The following is a 24,568-nucleotide window of genomic DNA, read 5'->3' on the forward strand; positions in this document are numbered from 1 at the left end:
CTGCGTGCCTCTGGAGGACTTCGCCGCGCACCCCGACCCCCCCGACCTCACCGGCGCCGCGGACCTGGTGGACACCATGAGGGACGGACAGTGTGACTTCGGCGCGGCGTTGGATGGCGACGGGGTGTGTGTTCAGCGAGAGCTATACTGCGTAGGATCTTCTGATCGTTTGGAACGAGAAGCTCGTAGGCTCACCCACTGTTGCAGCCCGAATGGACTTCATTTGATTTGATTCATTTGACCTGTGAAATATGAAATTAAGGACATACAATATTATGACCTACTAGGTATCTTATGTTTACCTCTGGATGGCTCTGGCCCCCTCTTCAGGTATAACTCTATTGATCGGTCTGACATCAAGGTGGAATTGGTAGTGGGACCCAAATGCAGACAGGCAGTGAGGAAGCAGGCAGGACACGGCGGGGGAGGAAAGGAGCTTTACTTAAAACAAGAACTAAGCACCGACAAACAAAACACTATAAACAACGAACTTCAACACGAAACAAAACCTCTCAGTTAAAACTGGAAGAGGGAAAAGGTAAACTAAAGGATACACGAAATAACTTAGCACAAACTGGTACAAGACTTACTAGACGGGCTGAACAAACATGGCATGGCAGGCGGAGTGAACGAACGGGGCATAGCAAACTAAGACGGCAAACGAGCACGACGACAGGAACAACGACACCGGAACAGTAAACAATGAACGCACACGGAAGACAGACAGGGGCAGACTGACATTATAACACAGGTTGATTGACACTGAGGGCTGATTGCAAATGAGACACAGCTGGAAGGGGGAACAGACTGACAGACAAAGGGACACTAATACAAGACAGACTGATAACAAATACACTTGTACACAATGTTAGTCAGTCACACTGGAGACATAACACTAAACAAGACACAGGAATACAAAAGACAACACGATGGGGAGAACACTGAGGAACATGAGTAATGGTAATGATGGAAATTGATGGAAATTGTCCAGCAGGTGGAGGGAGAGGAAACTGTCCATGAGAGGATGGAGAAGGATAGAATGGAGGATGATGAGGAGGACAGAATGGAGGAAGATGAGAGGGGAATTGTCCATGAGAAGGCGGAGGGGAGTGAGCAGAGTGAGGTGGGATGTGACAGAAACGCTACTTACCCGTCCTATATAGTAATCAATGAGACCTTTTCCTTGGTCATTAAGTTGCGACCCACATTTTTTAACCACTATGATTTATTTCAATTATATTTTTTTGCAGTAATACACAATCTTTCATGCACTGTTAAAAACACGAAATAAACACAAAAAATTGCAACAAAAGTGCAACTAGGGCTAAAAACCCAATGAAATAAAATAATAATAAATAATATATTCTTCTTAGCAGACTTGTTAGCTTAACATAACAGACCTACGGTAAGTTTGGGGGAACTAATGGGATAACTGGGGATGCAACAAAAGTGCAACTAGGGATAAAAACACAATGAAATAAAATAATAATAAATAAATAATATATGCTTCTTAGCAGACTTCTTAGCTTAACTTCTCAGGGAACTAAAGGGATAACTGGGGATGTTGTTTAATCCTGACAAGAGTCTCAAAGTCTGGGGTGATGGTAGACAAAGTAACTCTGAGGTCATGCTCAATGTCCAATCTGTTCCTCTGCTTTGTCTTCAGCTGGACCAGAGCTGAGAAGCCACTTTCACAAAGATGGGTAGTGCAAAAAAAATTACAAAAAAGACAAATATATATATGTTTTTTACTTTTATTTTTTTACACACACATCCGCGACCCACTCAAAATGGCCCTGCGACCCACTTTTGGGTCGCGACCACCAGTTGAGAAACACTGCACTAGACCACGCATAAACCATAACTAAGGTAAGTATAATAATATAATACATTCATATTTTATGTCCTTTTAATTTCCTATTTCACAGGTCAAATTAATCAAATCAAATGAAGTTCTCAATCCAACTGATCAGAAAGACCCCTCTACGTATATATAGTGCATCTTCACATTTGTTATGGGCTGGAATAGAGACTTCAGTAACATTTTAAAAAGGTCAAAGGTTATGACGATAATTAACTGCACCTGACCCTGGACTCTTTCTCGACTTCTAAGCGTGTGTGCGTGTGCGCGTGCGTGTGCGTGTGTGTGTGTCTGTGTGGCTCTCCAGGACCGAAACATGATCCTGGGTAAGCACGGCTTCTGCATCACCCCGTCGGACTCTGTGGCTGTGATCGCCGCCAACATCTTCTGCATCCCCTACTTCCAGCACACGGGGGTGAGGGGCCTGGCCCGCAGCATGCCCACCAGAGGGGTGAGGGGCCTGGCCCGCAGCATGCCCACCAGGGGGGTGAGGGGCCTGGCCCGCAGCATGCCCACCAGCGCAGCCTTAGACAAGTAAGGCCTTGGCCCGACGTCGCTCTCTTTCAACACCGCAGCCGGTGGCTATAGGACTATAAGGTTTGGGACGGCTTTGAACTGTTGAAACAGTCATCCAGAACTATTTTATTGCACGGTAAATTTTTTTTTTTTTTATCTATTCTATTCTACAATTTTATCGCACTGCACTATTGCACTATTTTACTCTGTCTATTTTATCTTGCTCCTTTTATTATTGTCTCTTTAAAACTGAATCAAACCGTAAACTAGGTGGCCTGTTGGGATGTTAGATCCATAATGTGAAAAACGTATGGTTATTCTATAACCCTAGTCACATGATACTGGCTGAGCGTCTCGCTCTGCTACTGAGATAACTCCTTTATCTCCGCGCACCTGGCGTGCACACGAAACAAAAACAAATGCACCCACTTGCACGTGACCGCGCCACCCCCATGCGTCCCTATATCACGCCGGAAGTGGTCACGCCTCACCCTTCCCAGTTCGATTTCCATAAGTGGAAAAACATCCAAGGGACCTCAGGGCGCTAAGAGCGAGACGCTCAGCCAGTATTCATATAACTAGGGTTATAGAATAACCATCCGTTACATTTCAACTGGCCTCGCGTCTCGCTCTGCTACTGAGATAAAGGGCTTGTGATCACCTGTTTTCTTTGTGCCCAGGGTACCTCAGGCGGGGGAAACATGGCCGCCGGTCGGGGCCCTCGCCGCAGCCACTGAGAGGCCGTGCTCTCACCTCTGGCTGCGCGGTGTGGGGCGGTGTGGGGCCCAGGTCAAATACCGCCCGCGCCCCTGCGGACAGACAGACCAAAAAGTCCCTCTGTGGAGAGGGAAGCCCTGAGGAGGGGAAGTCTTCTCTCCTCCTCAAGGGGAGACTGTTCCAACCAAAGATGCCTGTGACCAAGTGTTGACAGCATCCTAGCCCTCCCTGCGGTTATAGCCTGCGGCTGGGTCAAAAGCTGTATAACCTCAAAAACACGTGCAATGTTTTTGACGTCGGCTGGCCCTGAGGCCCCACCGCCCGACACCATTTTGGACAGAAAAGCAGCCAAATGAGCAATGTTATTGGTTGCTGCTAAATTCCGTCCCGCGGCGGTATAAAGCTTCATCAGCCCACTCAGCCACCTGCCGGGCCGACTCGCCCTCTGGCGTCGGCTTCCGCGTGGGATACCGTTCAACCATGCCAGGGCAAAGGGCCGATGCTACCTGGCCCTCTAAGCACGGCACACCTGCCTTGCACCCTGTCGTCAGCCCATCCACCCGTATAAAGGGTAAATAAGCCCCAGCAAAACCCCCCACATTAGACACCGATTGACCTTCAGCAATGAAACGGTTAAGAGGAGGGAAGAGTGGCGACAACCCTGCCGGGGCACATGGAGAACGGCGTCCCAACATTGTAGCATTAGCATTAGCTGCGCACACTAGGATACTTGGAAAAACACCCAAAAGAGTCATGACGACCATGTTTTCCCAAATATCCCGCCCCTCGCAGCAGTACATCACTCGGTCGTCTCACAAGACAACAAGCAGTATTACCCATGCTAGTATCAATGCCTGATAGCGACGTCCCTCGGTCCGCTGTCACGAGACGAGGAAAACCCAGGACAGGACCGCTGCGCTGTTAGGACGTGCCGAGAAGGTTCCGGGGGCCGGTGAACTTCAGGCGAATTCCCAACATTGTGTAATTTCACCTTACGCTTCATAACAATCTCCAGTCCAAGAAGTGCATCTGAGCTGCTTCCGCTTGGAAACGAAATGAGGAAGGGTGAGGCGTGACCACTTCCGGCGTCATATAGGGGACGCATGGGGGTGGCGCGGTCACGTGCAAGTGGGTGCATTTGTTTTTGTTTCTCGCGCACGCCAGGTGCGTGGAGATAAGGAGTTATCTCAGTAGCAGAGCGAGACGCGAGGCCAGTTGAAATGTAACTGTGATTTTATATGTCTGCACTTTATGTGCTCATTTGATAGCTGTCTTTTTTCTGTTGTGAAGCAGTTTGAGCTGCAGTTTCTGTATGAAAGGTGCTATACAAATAAAGTTTATTATTATTATTATTATTATTATTATTATTATTATTATTATTATTATTATTATTATTATTATTATTATTATTATTATTATTATTATTATTATTATTATTATTATAGGGTTGGGCATCGTTTGGATTTGAACGGATTCCGATTCCGATTCCCCATTTCGATTCCTGTTCTAAACAATTCTCGATTCCGATTCTTTGAGGTCAAAACAGGTCACACAGCTTATTTCGCAGGAGAAAAAATTTATTTGAAAAATCCTATTATTTTTTTCATACTATTCACATTTGTGTGTTGACTTGATACAGTTTAATTTGGTTGCTGTACTGTAACTATAGGGTATTAATTAACAAATTAATATAAAGGGGAACTATCTTATAAATGGCCTTTTCCAGTGTTTAGCATTATTTTCTAGATATGTGGACTTATATTAATAGGATCTATGTCTCTAATTCTCAATTTGGCGCATTCTTCCAATTCTCATCTCACAATATTGTCCCTCACTCAAGTGAGTCATCTGAAATTTTGCGTATCTGTGACATCAGAGGTTTCTCATCTGCATAATAACGCCCGCCCCTTCTATGCTTGTAGCCAACTGCCAGCCACCTGTATTACTCATTAAGAGAGACCGCTTGGCTCTCTCTCTCTCTCTCTCTCTCTCTCTCTCTCTCTCTCTCTCTCTCTCTCTCTCTCTCTCTCTCTCTCTCTCTCAAATCGCATTTCGATTATGGGCGGAGCCCAGCCTCAAAACGGCTTAAAGTTTTTAGGTAGAAAATGCAGTTTTTGAGTACTTGATTAAAAATACAAAACAATGAATTTTTTTGAAAAAAAACATACAGATGTGTTCCATAAACTCACAGGAATTGTGTAAAATATCCCAAATAGTGAAAGAAATAGTAAAATAGTTCCCATTAAAAAAAAAAAGTAATACAACATTTTATAATTTTTTTTAGAACCGAAATGCAAACATCTTCGGAACCAGAAGTTAGGAACCGGTTCCTATTGGAACCGGTTCTCATGCCCAACCCTACCAGTGACACAACTGAGGACCATTGAACTTCAAAAAACCTGTGATGAAAACCAACCTGAAAATAATGTGTGTCTCCTCTTGCGGAGCCACCCTGTGGAATGGGCTACAGGATGAACAAAAATATTGTGAAAACATAATAAATCAATTCAAATCTAGACTAAACAAATCTATTTTTCGATAGATACAAAAGGGAAGGAGGGCTTTAATTGCATATTAATAAAAAAATACATATGATACTGTATTGTACGTTATATCATATTACATTATATAATCTTATATAAAAATAGGGAAACAATGTCCAGGCACGCACTCCAGGTTTTTCCAAATTTATTGGCAGCCATTCTGAAGAAGGTGTGTTCACACCGAAACGTCATGATTACAGGCTGTTACAGGCTGCCAATAAATTTGGAAAAACCTGGAGTGCGTGCCTGGACATTGTTTCCCTATTTTTATGTATGATATATCAGAGGTTACAGCACCCAGTGTCAAGTCTAGTGAGGTGAGCGCGTTCTACTACTTTTTTCATTATATAATCTTATTACATACCTAAAATGGATCTACTTAAAGTGGAAATGAAGCAGTGCGATAAATACATATTCATAGCATCACATTAGTATTTAGATAAGCCACAGAAGAAGTCACGTTATAAAAATAAGCAGTTTCTAAGAAAAAACTATTTGTTGTGTACATTTCTGAAGCATTTAGCATTATGGGCGCGGCCATTTTGTTGCCGACGTCATACCGCTGGTTGGGTGTATACACTCTGGTTAGCTGCCTATAGTGAATGGGTCAGTCAGCAAATAAAATGTTGCCTACAAAACAACGGGACCGCGGTGGTTCTGTTTGTATTGCTCCTGGCTGTTCAAACTAATTTTACCATGTGAGAGAGAGGAAAGTTGGTTAATTTCCACAAACTACCAGTGAAAAAAACAGTGTTGTTGACATGTTGGCTCGGGCTGGCTGCACTCAGGCGGCGCGACCAGCCTGTTGGACAGGGAAGGAGGATCTGCAGAGAACACTTCATTGCCTCGGATTATGTTGTTGGGGTGGGATGTTTGTCCAGAAGACCACTAATCAGCTGAAGCCGGACGCGCTTCCCTCGGTCTTCGACAGACAGACCGGCGTTAGCTCTCGGGAGCGATCGCTAGCTAGTTGGCACCAGCCGGGGACCGGCGTTAGCTCTCGGGAGCGATGGCTAGCTAGTTAGCACCAGCCGGCGACCGGCGTTAGCAACAGGAGCATTCAGCCTGCTGGCTACCTAGACCCACTTCAACCAGCGTCGCGGAGCATTCAGCCTGCTGGCTACACAGCTTGTCGGTGTGCTGGAGCCTGGAGCCAGCTACCGTTAGCTTGCAGAGGCTCCAGCACACCGACAAGCTGTGTAGCTAGCTACCGTTAGCTTGCAGAGGCTCCAGCACACCGACAAGCTGTGTAGCTAGCTACCGTTAGCTTGCAGAGGCTCCAGCACACCGACAAGCTGTGTAGCTAGCTACCGTTAGCTTGCAGAGGCTCCAGCACACCGACAAGCTGTGTAGCTAGCTACCGTTAGCTTGCAGATGCTCCAGCACACCGACAAGCTGTGTAGCTAGCTACCGTTAGCTTGCAGAGGCTCCAGCACACCGACAAGCTGTGTAGCTAGCTACCGTTAGCTTGCAGAGGCTCCAGCACACCGACAAGCTGTGTAGCTAGCTACCGTTAGCTTGCAGAGGCTCCAGCACACCGACAAGCTGTGTAGCTAGCTACCGTTAGCTTGCAGAGGCTCCAGCACACCGACAAGCTGTGTAGCTAGCTACCGTTAGCTTGCAGAGGCTCCAGCACACCGACAAGCTGTGTAGCTAGCTACCGTTAGCTTGCAGAGGCTCCAGCACACCGACAAGCTGTGTAGCCAGCAGGCTGAATGCTCCGCGACGCTGGTTGAAGTGGGTCTAGGTAGCCAGCAGGCTGAATGCTCCGCGACGCTCCGGTTGCTAACGCCGGTCGCCGGCTGGTGCTAACTAGCTAGCCATCGCTCCCGAGAGCTAACGCCGGTCCCCGGCTGGTGCCAACTAGCTAGCGATCGCTCCCGAGAGCTAACGCCGGTCTGTCTGTTGAAGACCGAGGGAACCGCGTCCGGCTTCAGCTGATTAGTGGTCTTCTGGACAAACATCCCACCCCAACAACATAATCCGAGGCAATGAAGTGTTCTCTGCAGATCCTCCTTCCCTGTCCAACAGGCTGGTCGCGCCGCCTGAGTGCAGCCAGCCCGAGCCAACATGTCAACAACACTGTTTTTTTCACTGGTAGTTTGTGGAAATTAACCAACTTTCCTCTCACATGGTAAAATTAGTTTGAACAGCCAGGAGCAATACAAACAGAACCACCGCGGTCCCGTTGTTTTGTAGGCAACATTTTATTTGCTGACTGACCCATTCACTATAGGCAGCTAACCAGAGTGTATACACCCAACCAGCGGTATGACGTCAGCAACAAAATGGCGGCGCCCATGTTGAAAACAGGGATATTATATTATATTTTTCAGACAAATAAGATAGATTTCACATTTGATTATAGAACCCTGTCTTACACAAGGTACACAACAAACAAACTAGGATCACATTGCTCACTGCTTCATTTCCACTTTAAGGCATGGGTTTTTCAACACAGGCCAAGCATAATTACATTATCAGAGACCTGGCTTAACGATAAAATAACAAATGAACAAATTAAACTAGAAAATTATGTGTTGTATAGAGAGGACAGATCCCTTAAGAAAGGTGGTGGAGTTGCTACTTATGTATTATCTAGCTTGCATGGTCTCTGAATTAATCATCCCTGAAGTTGGGCCTCTAGATTTTGAATGCATTTTTGTCAAAGTCACCCTGCATATGAATAAATACTTAACTATTGGAAATATTTATAGACCACCTTCAGCACCTGCAGAATCATTTAATTCTATTAAAGCTACTTTAAATTCTATTTCATGTAATAATGAACTTATAGTTCTTGGTGATTTTAATAAGAACTGGCTAGCTACATCACTAACCAAAGTTAAAAATATATTTCTTAATTTAAACCTAACCCAGTTAATTGATATGCCTACCCGAGTCACAGCTACCAGTGAATCTTTGCTTGACTGGATCCTAGTCTCTCATCCCAACAGATTTTTAAAAGCAGGGGTTTTGTCAGATTGCCTTAGTGATCATTCTATTGTGTACTGTATTTGGAAAATTAGACTACCTAAAGCACCACCCAAAGTGATTCAAATCAGGCAACATAAGAAAATGAATGTGGATCAATTTATCAATGACCTAATCTCAATCAACTGGGATAGGTATCAATTAATACCAAATGTTCAAGACTCTTGGGATTTCTTTTACTCCGAATTTTCTGAAGTGTTGGATAGGCATGCTCCACTAAAATCTGTTAAAGTTAAGGGAAGTCATCTTCCATGGATAACACCAGATCTTATAAGCAGCTTCAGGCATAGGGATCGAGTCTGGGCCAGATTCCGAAAAGACAAGGACCCAGTTGTCTGGGAGGAGTATAAACGGCTGAGAAATGTTAGCAAGACTATGGTCAGAAATGCCAAATCCAATTATTTTAAGGACTCCTTAGCTCGTGATTTCAAAAATCCCAAACAATTCTGGAATAAGATTAAAACTTTAACTGGTGTATCCAAAAATAATATTATTGACCAGATAAAAGTGAACACTATTATACGAGATCCACAGCTGATTGCACAGTCATTCATCCAGCATTTTTCATCTGTCACTGCTGCATCATCACTCGATCCCGTGTCTGATCTCTTCAGTAATAGGCCTCCTGATCATAGCTTCTCTTTTATGAACATTTTACCTTTGGAAGTCTTTGATGCCATCAATAGCCTAAAAGTAAGTGGTGGTCCTGGATTAGATGGTTTAGAACCTAAGTTCCTCAAACTTGCATCCCATATTCTAATGTACCCATTATGTGATCTGTTTAATATGTCACTGTCCACATTCGAAATGCCTGACATATGGAAGTGCTCTCGTATTACCCCGTTGCATAAAGGTGGAGATGCACTTGAAATGAATAATTATAGACCAATCGCAATTATTTGTTCTATTGCCAAAGTGTTTGAGAAATTGATATATAATCAGCTCTCTAAATTTCTTGACAAGTACAATATTTTATCACCTCATCAATCTGGTTTTAGGTCAAAATTCTCAACATCAACAGCTCTATTAAAGCTTACAAACAACATCTTTTCTGCAACTAACGATGGTAAATTAACTGGTGCAATTTTTATCGATCTGAGCAAAGCCTTCGACTTAGTTGACCACCACCTACTTCTAGATAAACTTCACTCTGTTGGCCTATCACGCAATGCATTACTCTGGTTCAATACATACCTTCATAATAGAAAACAATGTGTTGTCATCCAAGGGTTCAAATCGGATACAATGGTCCAAGAACGTGGTGTGCCGCAAGGTTCAACCCTTGGTCCACTTCTTTTTTCAATATTTATAAATAATATACCTTCTGTCTGTTCTGATTGCAGCGTTCATCTTTATGCAGATGATACAGTGTTGTATACATCCAAAAATAATGTAGCACAGATTCAATCAGCCTTACAATATGACTTTAAGACACTACAGAAATGGCTTGCTGAAAATAAACTAATACTAAACAAAACCAAATCGCACTTTATGATTTTTGGTACTCGGAAAAGACTGAAGGCAACCGAATCTAAGGCATGCGTTATCTTATGTGCCGATAATACACCTCTGCATAAAGCTGAACGCATCAAGTATTTGGGAGTATGGCTTGACCCCGAACTCTCATTCAATTTCCATATTACCTCTACTGTTATTAAAATGAATCGCAGCATTGGAGCCCTTTATAGAGCTAGACATTGTTTTTGCTTCACTGTCAGAAAGAGACTTGCACAACAACTTATTTTGCCATTAATGGACTATGCGGATGTTGTCTATCAAGCTGCTTCCAAAACCCATTTATCACCTCTAAATGTGGCTTACAATAGACTATGCAGATTTGTTCTTGACTGTCCGTTCACAACCCACCATTGTACTACAGTATGTATCAAACCTTAGACTGGCCTTCTCCTACTTTAAGAAGACAGAGACATTGGCTGCAATTGATTTTCAAATGTATCCATTCTGACTATCCTGCTTACCTGAAACAGTTGATGGTCCCTTTCTCTTGCACTTATCGTCTAAGACACTCTGTACAGTATTTTTTCACAGTTTCTCCATTTTCAAAAGCAATGGCCAAAAAGTCTTTCATGTTCAAAGCCCCTTCGGACTGGAACAATCTTCCGGTGTCCATTCGGTCCATATCTTCATTTTACCTCTTTAAAAATGCTCTTTGTTCTAATTTTATTGGCAAGTGTACATGCTTCCTTGGTGGGGCTCCTGCGCTGGTGAGGGGACGTGGGGCACAGCCGTCCTTTATGCGGGTGTTACGGGTTAGCTAGTTGGCTCTACTCCTATTTTTAGGCAGGGGGGGCCGATTGGTTGATTTGGGGCGCTTGTTGGGCAGGTTGATTGCTCCTCTTCTCCTGCCAGTCCTGGAGCTCAATTTCTATTACATCCTGTATTCTACTCGCCCTTTGAATGTTTTGTTGGGCCTTTCTCGCGGCGGCTGCCTGGCGGTGTCATCGCAGGGTAAGCATATTTGTGATGGAGATTGAGACATATCCTCTTATCCTCTTATAATGAGACATATCCTCTTACAATGTGTACTTGTTCTGTTGTGTTTTTGTATGTCCTGTATTTATTTAATTTTTGTTGTTGTTGTGTGTCATGTGTTACATTGCACAAAATGTGGGACCCTCTCGTAAACGAGATACTGTATCTCAAGTGGTTTTTCCCAATAAAATAATTTCAATACATGGCGTTTTCACATTCACCGAAATGCTTGCTTGTGATTGGTCAATAGCGCTCGTCAGAGGTCCGATATTACTCGATAACGGACCTCTGCCGAACAATAATGACCGCTGTGCGCAGCTGGACCAATCAAGCCCACTACACACACTGTATCAGTGCTGCTCAGCATATGCACAGCTGCACTCAGTCATGCAATCAGACCACAGACCTGCCGGCTGCCGATAATAATAATCACTTTATTTGGGCTGACAGAGCCACAGAACAACTGCGTCTGCATTTGATCTCGTCTTGTCGATGAATTAGGTATATTGTTAGTAAGTTAGCCATGTAATAAGCGGGATAATGTATAGCCTATACTCGGTCATTGTCGCAAAATAATTGACCTTCACTGACGTTTAAAACACCTCGGCTGCGCCTCTGTGTTCTAAACTCTGTGTCGGTCAATTATTTTGCGACAATGACCTCGTAGCTATACATTATCCCTTACATATTATAATTAATTTGTATATTATATTAAACTTTATTTACACTATATACTGTTATATTATGGTACTATATTGTATTGTATATATCATGTACTATATATCTCATATCACATTATATATGTGTTGTATACACTATTATATACTGATATGATATAATACTGTAATGATGTTGGATATCGGACCGATAGCAGGCTAAAACATTTAGTAATTGGTGTCACCGAATTTCTCAGATACTAAAACCTGCTACCAGGAGAGCCATGATACTAAAACCTGCTACCAGGAGAGCCATGATACTAAAACCTGCTACCAGGAGAGCCATGATACTAAAACCTGCTAACCAGGAGAGACACGATAATAAACCTGCTACCAGGAGAGCCATGATACTAAAACCTGCTACCAGGAGAGCCATGATACTAAAACCTGCTACCAGGAGAGCCATGATACTAAAACCTGCTACCAAGAGAGCCACGATACTAAAACCTGCTACCAGGAGAGACACGATACTAAAACCTGCTACCAGGAGAGCCATGATACTAAAACCTGCTACCAGGAGAGACACGATACTAAAACCTGCTACCAGGAGAGCCACGATACTAAAACATGCTACCAGGACAGACATGATACTAAAACCTGCTACCAGGAGAGACACGATACTAAAACCTGCTACCAGGAGAGCCATGATACTAAAACCTGCTAACCAGGAGAGCCATGATACTAAAACCTGCTACCAGGAGAGCCATGATACTAAAACCTGCTACCAGGAGAGCCATGATACTAAAACCTGCTAACCAGGAGAGACACGATACTAAAACCTGCTACCAGGAGAGCCATGATACTAAAACCTGCTACCAGGAGAGCCATGATACTAAAACCTGCTACCAGGAGAGCCATGATACTAAAACCTGCTACCAGGAGAGCCATGATAGTAAAACCTGCTACCAGGAGAGCCATGATACTAAAACCTGCTACCAGGAGAGACACGATACTAAAACCTGCTACCAGGAGAGCCATGATATTAAAACCTGCAACCAATTGATATTCAGTTTAAGACAAAAATATTTTGGACATTAGGTCCTATTTTCCGTATGTTACTTTATGTTTCTAGTGTCCTATATTATATGTTACTTTGTTTCTCGCATGCGCAGTAGTGCACCGCACAGTACAGGCCCCCAACGCACAGTACAGGCCCCCAACGCACAGCACAGGCCCCCAGCGCACAGTACAGGCCCCCAACGCACAGTACAGGCAGTACAGGCCCCCAACGCACAGTACAGGCCCCCGACGCACAGCACAGGCCCCCAGCGCACAGTACAGGCCCCCAACGCACAGTACAGGCCCCCAACACACAGTACAGGACCCCCAACACACAGTACAGGCCCCCAACGCACAGTACAGGCCCCCGACGCACAGCACAGGCCCCCAGCGCACAGTACAGGCCCCCAACGCACAGTACAGGCCCCCAACACACAGTACAGGACCCCCAACACACAGTACAGGCCCCCAACGCACAGTACAGGCCCCCGACGCACAGCACAGGCCCCCAGCGCACAGTACAGGCCCCCAACGCACAGTACAGGCAGTACAGGCCCCCAACGCACAGTACAGGCCCCCGACGCACAGCACAGGCCCCCAGCGCACAGTACAGGCCCCCAACGCACAGTACAGGCCCCCAACACACAGTACAGGACCCCCAACACACAGTACAGGCCCCCAACGCACAGTACAGGCCCCCAACGCACAGTACAGGACCCCAACGCACAGTACAGGCCCCCAACGCACAGTACAGGACCCCAACGCACAGTACAGGACCCCAACGCACAGTACAGGACCCCAACGCACAGTACTGGCCCCCCAACGCACAGTACAGGACCCCCAACGCACAGTACAGGACCCCCAACGCACAGTACAGGCCCCCAACGCACAGTACAGGCCCCCAACGCACAGTACAGGCCCCCAACGCACAGTACCGGCCCCCAACGCACCGTACAGGACCCCCAACGCACAGTACAGGCCCCCAACGCACAGTACAGGACCCCAACGCACCGTACAGGACCCCCAACGCACAGTACAGGCCCCCAACGCACAGTACAGGACCCCAACACACAGTACAGGACCCCAACGCACAGTACAGGCCCCCAACACACAGTACAGGCCCCCAACGCACAGTACAGGACCCCAACACACAGTACAGGACCCCAACGCACAGTACAGGCCCCCAACACACAGTACAGGACCCCAACGCACAGTACAGGACCCCAACGCACAGTACAGGACCCCCAACGCACAGTACAGGACCCCAACACACAGTACAGGCCCCCAACACACAGTACAGGCCCCCAACGCACAGTACAGGACCCCCAACGCACAGTACAGGACCCCAACGCACCGTACAGGACCCCCAACACACAGTACAGGCCCCCAACGCACAGTACAGGCCCCCAACGCACAGTACAGGCCCCCAACGCACAGTACAGGACCCCCAACGCACAGTACAGGACCCCAACGCACCGTACAGGCCCCCAACGCACAGTACAGGCCCCCAACGCACAGTACAGGACCCCAACGCACAGTACAGGCCCCCAACGCACAGTACAGGACCCCAACGCACAGTACAGGCCCCCAACGCACACTGACTGCCCCCAACGCACAGTACAGGACCCCAACGCACAGTACAGGCCCCCAACGCACAGTACAGGCCCCCAACACACAGTACAGGCCCCCAACGCACAGTACAGGCCCCCAACGCACAGTACAGGACCCCAACGCACAGTACAGGCCCCCAATGCACCGTACAGGCCCCCAACGCACCGTACAGGCCCCCACCGCACAGTACAGGACCCCCAACGCACAGTACAGGACCCCAACGCACAGTACAGGACCCCAGCGCACAGTACAGGCCCCCAACGCACAGTACAGGACCCCAACGCACAGTACAGGACCCCCAACGCACAGTACAGGCCCCCAACGCACAGTACAGGACCCCAACGCACAGTACAGGACCCCCAACGCACAGTACAGGCCCCCAACGCACAGTACAAGACCCCCAACGCACAGTACAGGCCCCCAACGCACAGTACAGGCCCCCACCGCACAGTACAGGACCCCCAACGCACAGTACAGGACCCCAACGCACAGTACAGGACCCCCAACGCACAGTACAGGCCCCCAACGCACAGTACAGGACCCCAACGCACAGTACAGGACCCCCAACGCACAGTACAGGACCCCAACACACAGTACAGGCCCCCAACGCACCGTACAGGACCCCCAACGCACAGTACAGGACCCCAACACACAGTACAGGACCCCAACACACAGTACAGGCCCCCAACGCACAGTACAGGCCCCCAACGCACCGTACAGGCCCCCAACGCACACTGACTGCCCCCAACGCACAGTACAGGCCCCCAGCGCACCGTACAGGCCCCCAACGCACACTGACTGCCCCCAACGCACCGTACAGGCCCCCAACGCACCGTACAGGCCCCCAACGCACACTGACTGCCCCCAACGCACAGTATAGGCCCCCAGCGCACAGTACAGGCCCCCAACGCACAGTACAGGACCCCAACGCACAGTACAGGACCCCAACGCACAGTACAGGCCCCTCCTATGTATGGGGCAGTGCAGTTTTACCCTACTCCATGAAATCAGCTGAGATACACAAACTGACCGATGTATCCATAGATATCTATAGAACACTAGATAGCTTAAGGCGGAGTCACCAGCGTCACCGCCGCCATCTTGTGAGGGTCAGCCTTGAGTGAGAGTGAGTGAGCTGCACAGACAAAAATACTCATAACTCGCTGAAATATTGACGGATTTACAAACGGGTTGGTTTGCTATAAACATCAAAGATGTAGTTATGATACTGCATACTTATAAAAAAAATTAAGATTTTTTTTTACAAACCGCTTGAATCATAGCCACGTTAATAATGCTTGTAATAAACCAAACCGTTTGTAAATCCGTCAATATTTCAGCGAGTTATGAGTATTTTTGTCTGTGCAGCTCACTCACTCTCACTCAAGGCTGACCCTCACAAGATGGCGGCGGTTCAGTGACGTCGCTCTCCATTGGCCGGCAGCGCGGGCAAGCTATCTAGTGTTCTATATATATCTATGGATGTATCTGCTGCTGCCGCCAATTCTCCACTTGCACAATCTGAAAGTAGCCACTTCCGGCTGACTTCCGGTTGCCAATGACACTTCCTGTCCCATCCAAATACATTGGTTTTAGCTACTTTTCTCCCCTTATTTAAACAACTTTGTCGTCACAGAGAGGCAATGAAACGTTTGTATTATTATAGTATAGAATGTATTTAATAAGCAAACGTTTGTCAGCAGGGTTTTTGGGCTGTATTTCATGTAAAAACGTTTACTGTTAGTTTCCTTGCTCAGCCAGCATTAGCCTTCATTAGCTAACAGAAGCTAGTGGTTAAACAGGCCGGATTAGCTTTGAGCTAACTATCTTTCCCGACCCATGTATTCATTCCATTCTAAACATAACGTTAGTTTACAAAACATGACCCGTCTATATAACGTTGAGGAACAAATTATATAGACGGGTAATGTTTTGAACAACTAACGTTACGTTTAGAATGGAATGCATCGGCAAAGATCCGTTAGCTCAAAGCTATTCCGGCCAGTTTATCAACTTCCTGTCATTTAGAAATATGATTTTATAGTGAAAATCATTACCAAAACGTCCGGAAAAACCTAACGGGAGCATTATAGACAGTCATACAAATGTACAAATGCTATAAGGTGGCAAGAAATGCACTATAAACAATACTTTGCGGCGTCGTTTCTTGCGCTAGCCTCTTGTTAGCCAGCATTAGCCTTAATAGCTTTGAGCTAAGGATCTTTGCCGATGCATAAAGTATTGTTTATAGTGCATAGTCCGTTCTCAGAATGGATTTGAGAGAGAGAGAGAGAGAGAGAGAGAGAGAGAGAGAGAGAGAGAGAGAGAGAGAGAGAGAGAGAGAGAGAGAGATCGAGATCATCAGCAGGCTATATATGATATTCAGACTCTATCTATTTGCAGAGCCAGATGAGATGAGGCAACCTGTGCGATTGGCTCTTGACAACTAATTTTGCACGTACTGTATACAGTATGTGTGTATGCGCGCACTGCGGGAGCCGGGAGGTGGCCAGAAGCGCGCAACTAGCCAACTACTATTATTACTACTATATTAGTAGTAATAATCCGGGGGATCCGCTCTATACAATGCAGACCCACGGCTCTCGTATTATAATGAGCCCGCGAGGCGTGTTATTATTAGAGTTAATAATATTGTATATTGTTTACAGACGTCATTCGAGATACGTCAGACGTACTTCGAGATACTTCCGTACTTTCCGCCAATCAGCGCACATTGTCCTGTCCCGGGAGAAATGTCGTGGGACCGGGCGGAAGTTGCTCAATCTGGAACAATCTCCAGGGCTGCAGCTGGAGGCTACTCGCTGCCGCTGCTCTCGGTCTTTGAAAGTGCTCTTCTTCCTGTTTCCTGTAGAGTTGCCACGGCGACGCAGATAGAGCTCTACGAGACTCCGACCGGGTGGAGGTTCTTCGGGAACCTGATGGACGCCGGGCGCCTGTCGCTGTGCGGGGAGGAGAGTCTCGCCACAGGTAGCTCCTCTCAGTGAGTGAAACAGATTTACGGGGATTACAATTTTTTACTGTAACTAAAAAGGCAGGGGGGGGGGTGTGAAGTACTTGAATAATTGTACTTCGTTACAATACTTAAAAACCCTTTTCACTGCCACACGCGACAGCCGGTTAACCCGTTCACTGTGGCAATACAGAAGGTTAGCCCTTTACTATCACACGACCGACGGCGATGCTCCATCATTAGCGTCATTAGCTCCTGTCGTGTGGCAGTGAAAGGGTTAAGTACTGTTTTTGGGGGGATTTGTACTTTACTCAAGTATTATTAGGTTTGTATACTACTTGTACTTTTACTCAATTACATTTCAGAGGGGGGAAAAAAACATACTTCTTACTCCTTACATTTAAAATTCAGACCTACCACAAATGTACAAAGTACAAATCTCGCAGGTCCAACCATTTTAATTAGTATATTTGTTTCTCTGGCTGAACTAACGTTAACGTTATTAATCCTGCGGCCGCGCTTTATTTAAAAACAGCCAATCAAATCCCCATCAATGGAGAATGAACCCGCCCATACCCATGCTGATTGGTCCTTGTGCAAGACTAGAAAGCTGGGATCTTTGATTAAACACCTGCTATCAGAAGAATAGACAGTCAGGAAAAACTTTTTACTTTAACATTTTAGCACTTAAGTACATTTAAAAGTAGAAACTGTTTGACTTTTACTCAAGTGTGTTTTTAGCCAGATACTCTGACTTTTACTTGAGTAAGATTTTGAGACGGTACCCATACTTTCACTTAAGTATAATTTCTGGGTACTTTTTACACCCCTGGTAAAAGGACATGTGTTTAAAATATATATATATATAATAAATAAAGTTTACTCAGCCCTCGGCTAAAAGGGGTATAGGACTTCTCTTCTCGCTAAAGATTTTGAGTTGAAGCAATTTTTTTTATATATATAATTGTACTAAGCTAATTGAACCATTCAGACAAAGAAATACATAGAAGTCCATTTTTGTTTTGTACACATGTAGCCCCATGTATCCGCAGTTTGTAAAGTCAATCTAAATCACCCGCCGTGTGAGAACACCACAGTTAATTATATTGATTATATTGATTGGACTTTTGACTACCTGTACCCCCCCCTCCCCCCTCCCCCATGCTGCCTGAATTTTCCCCAAGGGGATCAATAAAGGAATATCTTATCTTATTTTATCTTATACTCAACTTCTGCTGTTTGTTAAACTATGGAGCAACCTTTTTAGATCATTATAGGTTTTGAAAACATTGTTCTACCTGAAAACTTAAAATGGACACCATGTCATTATTATGCCAGGCAGCGACCACGTCCGTGAGAAGGATGGGCTTTGGGCCGTGCTGGCGTGGCTGTCCATCCTGGCCACCAGGGGGCAGAGTGTGGAGGACATCATGAAGGACCACTGGTATAAGTACGGCAGGAACTACTACACCAGGTAAGTAAAGGCCTTTAGACCCTAGATATATAAACACTAGATGGCTCAAGGCGGAGTCTCCCGCGTAGTTCACCGGTGGCCATCTTGCGAGGGTGGACTACTGCTTTAAGGTGTCATAGAGAAGAAGTCTTTATTTGTCATGCAGTTTAACACACGCGCGCGCGAGATGGGCGACCCACAGGAACACACACACACACACACACACACACACACACACACACTGAGTCGCCGATGAAATGTCTCTCTGCACTTTTCCCATCCCGTTCCCCATGGGCAGCCGGGAGCAGATAGGGCGTCAACGTGAGCCGCGCCCCGGGGACCAATCCAAGTGCTAAGTCCATTATAAGTATGCAGTATGATAACCACATCTCTGACGTTTTAAACAAACCAAACGGTAGAAAATTTCAACAGTACATGCACCACCATAGACGTGCATGTTATGAGGGGGCCGTGCTCCACCCACGCAAGATGGCCGCCATGTGGCAACGTCGGTCTCCGTTTGACAGCAGTGCGGTGAGTCATCTGGTGATATATATATATATATCTATGCTGTAGACCAGGGGTCGGGAACCTATGGCTCGCGAGCCATATATGGCTCTTCTGGTGATATGGCTCCCAGAATTTTGTTTAGTAAAAAAAAAAAAAAAAAAAAAAAAAAAAAAAAAATTAATACTTGTGATATTTCGTAATAATACTGTCATTTAAAAGTAAACAGAAATTAGTTTTGAAGATACAGCTAATAGTATCTGTAGCTGAAGATATAGCGAGCAGAGCTGGCGAGGGAACACAAGTGGACAGAAATAAAAAATCTTCAACCTGAAGACCAGCTGATTCTTAAAACTTGGAACGAGCTTCCTGTGACATACCACACAATGCAGCGTGAGTATTGCCGTATTGACCATGTTTGGCTCGACATGTGCATGTGGGCAGTCATTCTCGCATATGAGGAACATTAAGACCAACCTACGCTCACGTTTAACTGATAGAGGCCTCAACGCCTGCATGAAGCTCAACCTCACCACGTATGAACCAGATTACAAGGCCATCAGCAAAACCATGCAGCACCAGAAGTCGCATTAAAAGTAAGACATATTTAATTTATTATATGTTAAAAATACTATATGGCTCTCAATGAAATATATTTAGAAATATTTGGCTTTTATGGCTCTCCCAGTCAAAAAGGTTCCTGACCCCTGCTGTAGACAACATGGTCAAAATAATCACAATATTTTCTTTTAAAAAAAAATTTACGGCATTTGTTTTTGCCACTCTTTTTTTTGGTAATACGATTGTCGTGGTGTTTTTTTCATTCAAAAGGATGATTTAGATTTAGATTTAGATTTAGATGGGGGAGAATAATAAAAGAATACACGTATCATTTTGTGAATTGTAGAGATATTATAGCATTGAGGAATGTACAGTATGGTAAAAAGAATAAATAAAAAATGAAATACTGAATACTTTAGTATTCTCCCTGCAGGTGAGCTATGGTTACAGAGGCGTAGTTTTATACAGGGACACGAGGGCAGGGTGTAAACAGTACCCAGAAATTATACTTAAGTGAAAGTATGGGTACCGTCTCAAAATCGTACTCAAGTAAAAGTCAGAGTATCTGGCTAAAAACACACTTGAGTAAAAGTCAAAAAGTTTCTACTTTTAAATGTACTTAAGTACTAAAAAGTTAAAGTTCAAACTTTTTTCCCGACTGTCTATTCTTCTGATAGCAGGTGTTTAATCAAAGATCCCCGCTTTCTAGTCTTGCACAAGGACCAATCAGCATGGGTAAGGGGCGGGTTCATTTTCCATTGATGGGGATTTGATTGGCTGTTTTTAAATAAAGCGCGGCCGCAGGATTAATAACGTTAACGTTAGTTCGGCCAGAGAAACAAATATACTAATTAAAATAGTTGGACCTGCAAGATTTGTACTTTGTACTTTGTGTAGGTCTGCATTTTAAATGTAAGGAGTAAAAACGTTTTTTTCTCTGAAATGTAATTGAGTAAAAGTACAAGTATACAAACCTAATAATACTTGAGTAAACTACAAATCCCCCAAAACAGTACTTAACACTTTGGGTGCCGGGAAACGCTTAAACACGTCATTCCCGGCCATGCTCAATTTGCCGAAGACGCTTTACAGCGTCTTTAATATCAATATTTCAAAAATCTGGGATCGGATTCATATGTCCCCTCCGCGTGAATATTAAAGGCAACCAACTTGTGTTCGGCTTTTCTCTGATTGGCCGCGCCCCCCCGCCCCCACGCGCAGGCAAGCGCAGCCGTCCCACGTCCCAAATGAAATCCAAAGAGCAAGCGCGGCAGCGCGGCAGCGTGGGCAACCAACTTCTGTAGTGTTGGGCTGCTGTTCCAACGCACTTGTGTTGGGCTGTGGTAGCAGTGGAGCGTGGAGCGCTGCTGACTGATTATTATGTTTCGCGTTTTTAACAACCAACGGTAGATTCACTCGTCACTGTACATGTATAAACAAAGCCCATACAGTTATGAAATAATAAACACTGTATGAGAGCTCTGTCATTGAAGTGGGTGGTGGCAGTGTAACAACGTTCACCCTGATGTAAAGTAGCGATTTTTATTGTTTTGTCATGACAACCCAATTACATAATCCAACATATGTGTAAAGAAACAACATATTCCAGTTAACGGTATATTTTTTAATGATTCATTACGGTATAAATTAGGTTAACTGGAGCTGTGGAGGCTCCTTGCTGAAGAGCCAGCGGGGCAATGCGGTTGTTCATTCACCGGCTTCCGTGCGCCGCCCGCGGCTTGACTCGGTTCAGCGTTCACCCTGATGTAAAGTAGCGATTTTTATTGTTTTGTCATGAAAACCCAATTACATAATCCAACATATGTGTAAAGAAACAACATATTCCAGTTAACGGTATATTTTTTAATGATTCATTACGGTATAAATTAGGTTAACTGGAGCTGTGGAAACTATTATCTTAAATTATGGCTATGTGTCTAATATGGCTGTCTCAAACACAAGGACCTGGGGGAGCCTCATGCGCATGCGCGGCTCTCTGCCGCGACTCTCTTGTCTCTCTTGTCTCTCTTGCCGCAAGGCCGCATGCTAGTGGATTGATTGATTGGCCGTGTGGCCAATCAGAGAAACGCTGAACGAAAAGCTGAACACAAGTTGGTTGCCTTTAATATTCACGCGTCCCCTCCGCTGGCCTGAGATCCACCAGGAGGACCCACTGAGCTCTCTGGCGGTTCAGGAGCGCCATCTGGTGGCCGATCGGCGCAATCGCTTAACAGGAAGTGCCGTAGAGGTTGTGCTGGACGGCCGTATTACTTCCGGGCACTCGCTAATAGGTCCCGGGACTCGATCTCGACACACTACATAGCGATCGATTGCCAATAACTCGATAAACAACATGATTTGGACGTATATACCATTATACAAGCTGGAGATGGACCGGGTAAATCTACATCCCATAATGATAAAATTTCTACTCTACGATGATCGCCCAACGGCGCGCGGAGACTGGGGTGAGTTTTAGCGTGTAAAGTTACCGTCTTCGATACTAACTGCTATTATCAACATTTGACCCACATTAGATGATTGGTATAACGCTGCCCACGGAATTATAAACGCCCCCTAGCCCATCCGGTCAACATCAGATGACGTGTAGTAACTTCTAGAAGTACGTCTAGTTGGAATTTTTTATATCGCGCTGATTGCCATAAAACTATTGCATCATCAATATAATGTATTTAGGGCTATAGATCACGTTCTGGAGAAAGCTGCAGAAAGAGATGAAAACATACTTATACATTAGACCATACTTTACTATGAATATGTGAATGAAAAAGTTTAACGTTGCTACACAATGAACAATACATATAGGACTTTGAATGGGCCCTAATAATGGCAATGTAGCAATATAATTTAAAAAGTTATAGCCCTGCAAAGAAGGGGACTTTCTCTATAGACAAATAGAGCCGGCAACCTACGGTTGATAATGAATTTAACCCATGGCAGCCAAAGTGTTAAGTATTGTAACAACAATACAATTACTCAAGTACTTTACACCCCATGTCATATTATGATCACATCACAAAATCATTCCCTTAACCTGCTGTCGTGTGGCAGTGAAAGGGTTAAGGAAGCTTTGGACACAGGTTACTCCATGAGTTGCAACAGGTGGGCACAGATAAGAGGTAGAGACCAAAATATACCCACACCAGGTATGAAACCAGCCATAAGGCCGTAACACTGACCTGTGGATCTTCAATACAAAAATAAATTAAAAAAAGCAGCCATTTACCATTTACCATTCAATAAAAACCAGGGGGATTATGTTAGGCAGCGCTGCAACTCTGACATTATACTGAATGATTTGAGTGACATCTAGTGGCCAGATACAGCAGTTGCCTGTCCTCACACTGGTTAAATAAAGGTAAAATATAAAAAAAAGTTGTCAATAGATACAAAGAAAATAAACTAATTAATCTCACAATTGTCTGTAATTAATCTAGATTAATCTAGATAAAAAAATAGCATGTTTCTACTTAAGACCGAAGCTTGTAACAGATATTTACTTGTAACACACTATAGAAGATTAACCCTTTCACTACCACACTACAGAAGGTTAACCCTTTCACTACCACACTACAGAAGGTTAACCCTTTCACTACCACACTACAGAAGGTTAACCCTTTCACTACCACACTACAGAAGGTTAACCCTTTCACTACCACACTACAGAATGTCTGTAAGTGTGGTGGTGAAAGGGTTGATTGACGCCGCTGCCCCCTCTGGTCTGTCCAGGTACGACTACGAGGACGTGGACTTAGACGCGGCCTGTGAGATGATGGAGGACCTGGAGATCATGATGGTGGACAAGTCTTTTGCTGGACAGAGGTTTGCTGTCGGGGACAAGATCCACCAGGTGGAGAAGGCGGACAACTTTGAGTACAGGGACCCGGTGGACAGCACCGTCTCCAGGAACCAGGTACGGAGACCCAGCGGGATCGTGCACGTCGCTGTGTCAGCGGCTGGAATGGTTGCGTTATTTAGGCTTCGTTTGCCTGCTTTTATTAAGGAAGCCGGTCTGGTTGTGTCACAAACTGCAAGGGCCCACATGTGGGCCCTTTTTAAGACGATTTGCCCTGCACTTTGGCGACCACTAGTGGCTCGGGTGTGCATATTTTGTAATACAATATATATATCAAATTGAAGGCTTATTTGTTGCACTTGCATGCCAGTATTTGAGGCTTGTGCAAAGTACACGGTATTGCGCAAAATACCACTCCCGACTCAAGGGGCTCTAGTTCCGTCAATCATTTGGCGATCTTGAAAATTATTGTGGAGGGATGTAGCCAATGAGTGTGGCTTTCCAATGGTACCCCAGCTGGGGATGTATGAATCAGGGATCCAGGTGAAGAGCTAACGAGCGAAAACCGGAAGAGAAAAACAGCCGAATGAATTGAAGTCTATGAGAAAACTGAGTTTTTCTTTTGTACACAGTTTACCAAAATCACTCCTTATCACTCATTTCTGAATGGATCCTTATGAAATGTGGACATGTACTACATAAGGCTTCAGGCTATGGATCTCTGGAGTTTTTTTTAAGCCATACCACCTTCTGGGGAAATACTACCTCTGGACTACTAACTACTACAGAAAAACTTCTGAGTCACAAGT

At 45.2% G+C, this 24,568-nt stretch overlaps 1 protein-coding gene across 1 annotated transcript in view; it reads left to right on the top strand.

Annotated features, from left to right (window-relative positions):
• LOC311243432 (phosphoglucomutase-1-like) overlaps positions 1-24,568 on the top strand; it is a gene marked incomplete at both ends in the record, with an annotated part of 107,919 nt that overhangs the window by 39,471 nt on the left and 43,880 nt on the right. Inside the window, 5 exons of the mRNA XM_084332663.1 lie at positions 6-124; positions 2,169-2,395; positions 17,323-17,438; positions 18,760-18,895; positions 23,693-23,876. Coding sequence (XP_084188789.1) covers positions 6-124; positions 2,169-2,395; positions 17,323-17,438; positions 18,760-18,895; positions 23,693-23,876 — 782 coding nt within the window. The remainder of the gene's footprint in view (positions 1-5; positions 125-2,168; positions 2,396-17,322; positions 17,439-18,759; positions 18,896-23,692; positions 23,877-24,568) is intronic.

Source organism: Notolepis coatsorum (genome assembly GCF_963971535.1).
Source record: "Notolepis coatsorum genome assembly, chromosome: 17".
Lineage (NCBI taxonomy): Eukaryota > Metazoa > Chordata > Actinopteri > Aulopiformes > Paralepididae > Notolepis > Notolepis coatsorum.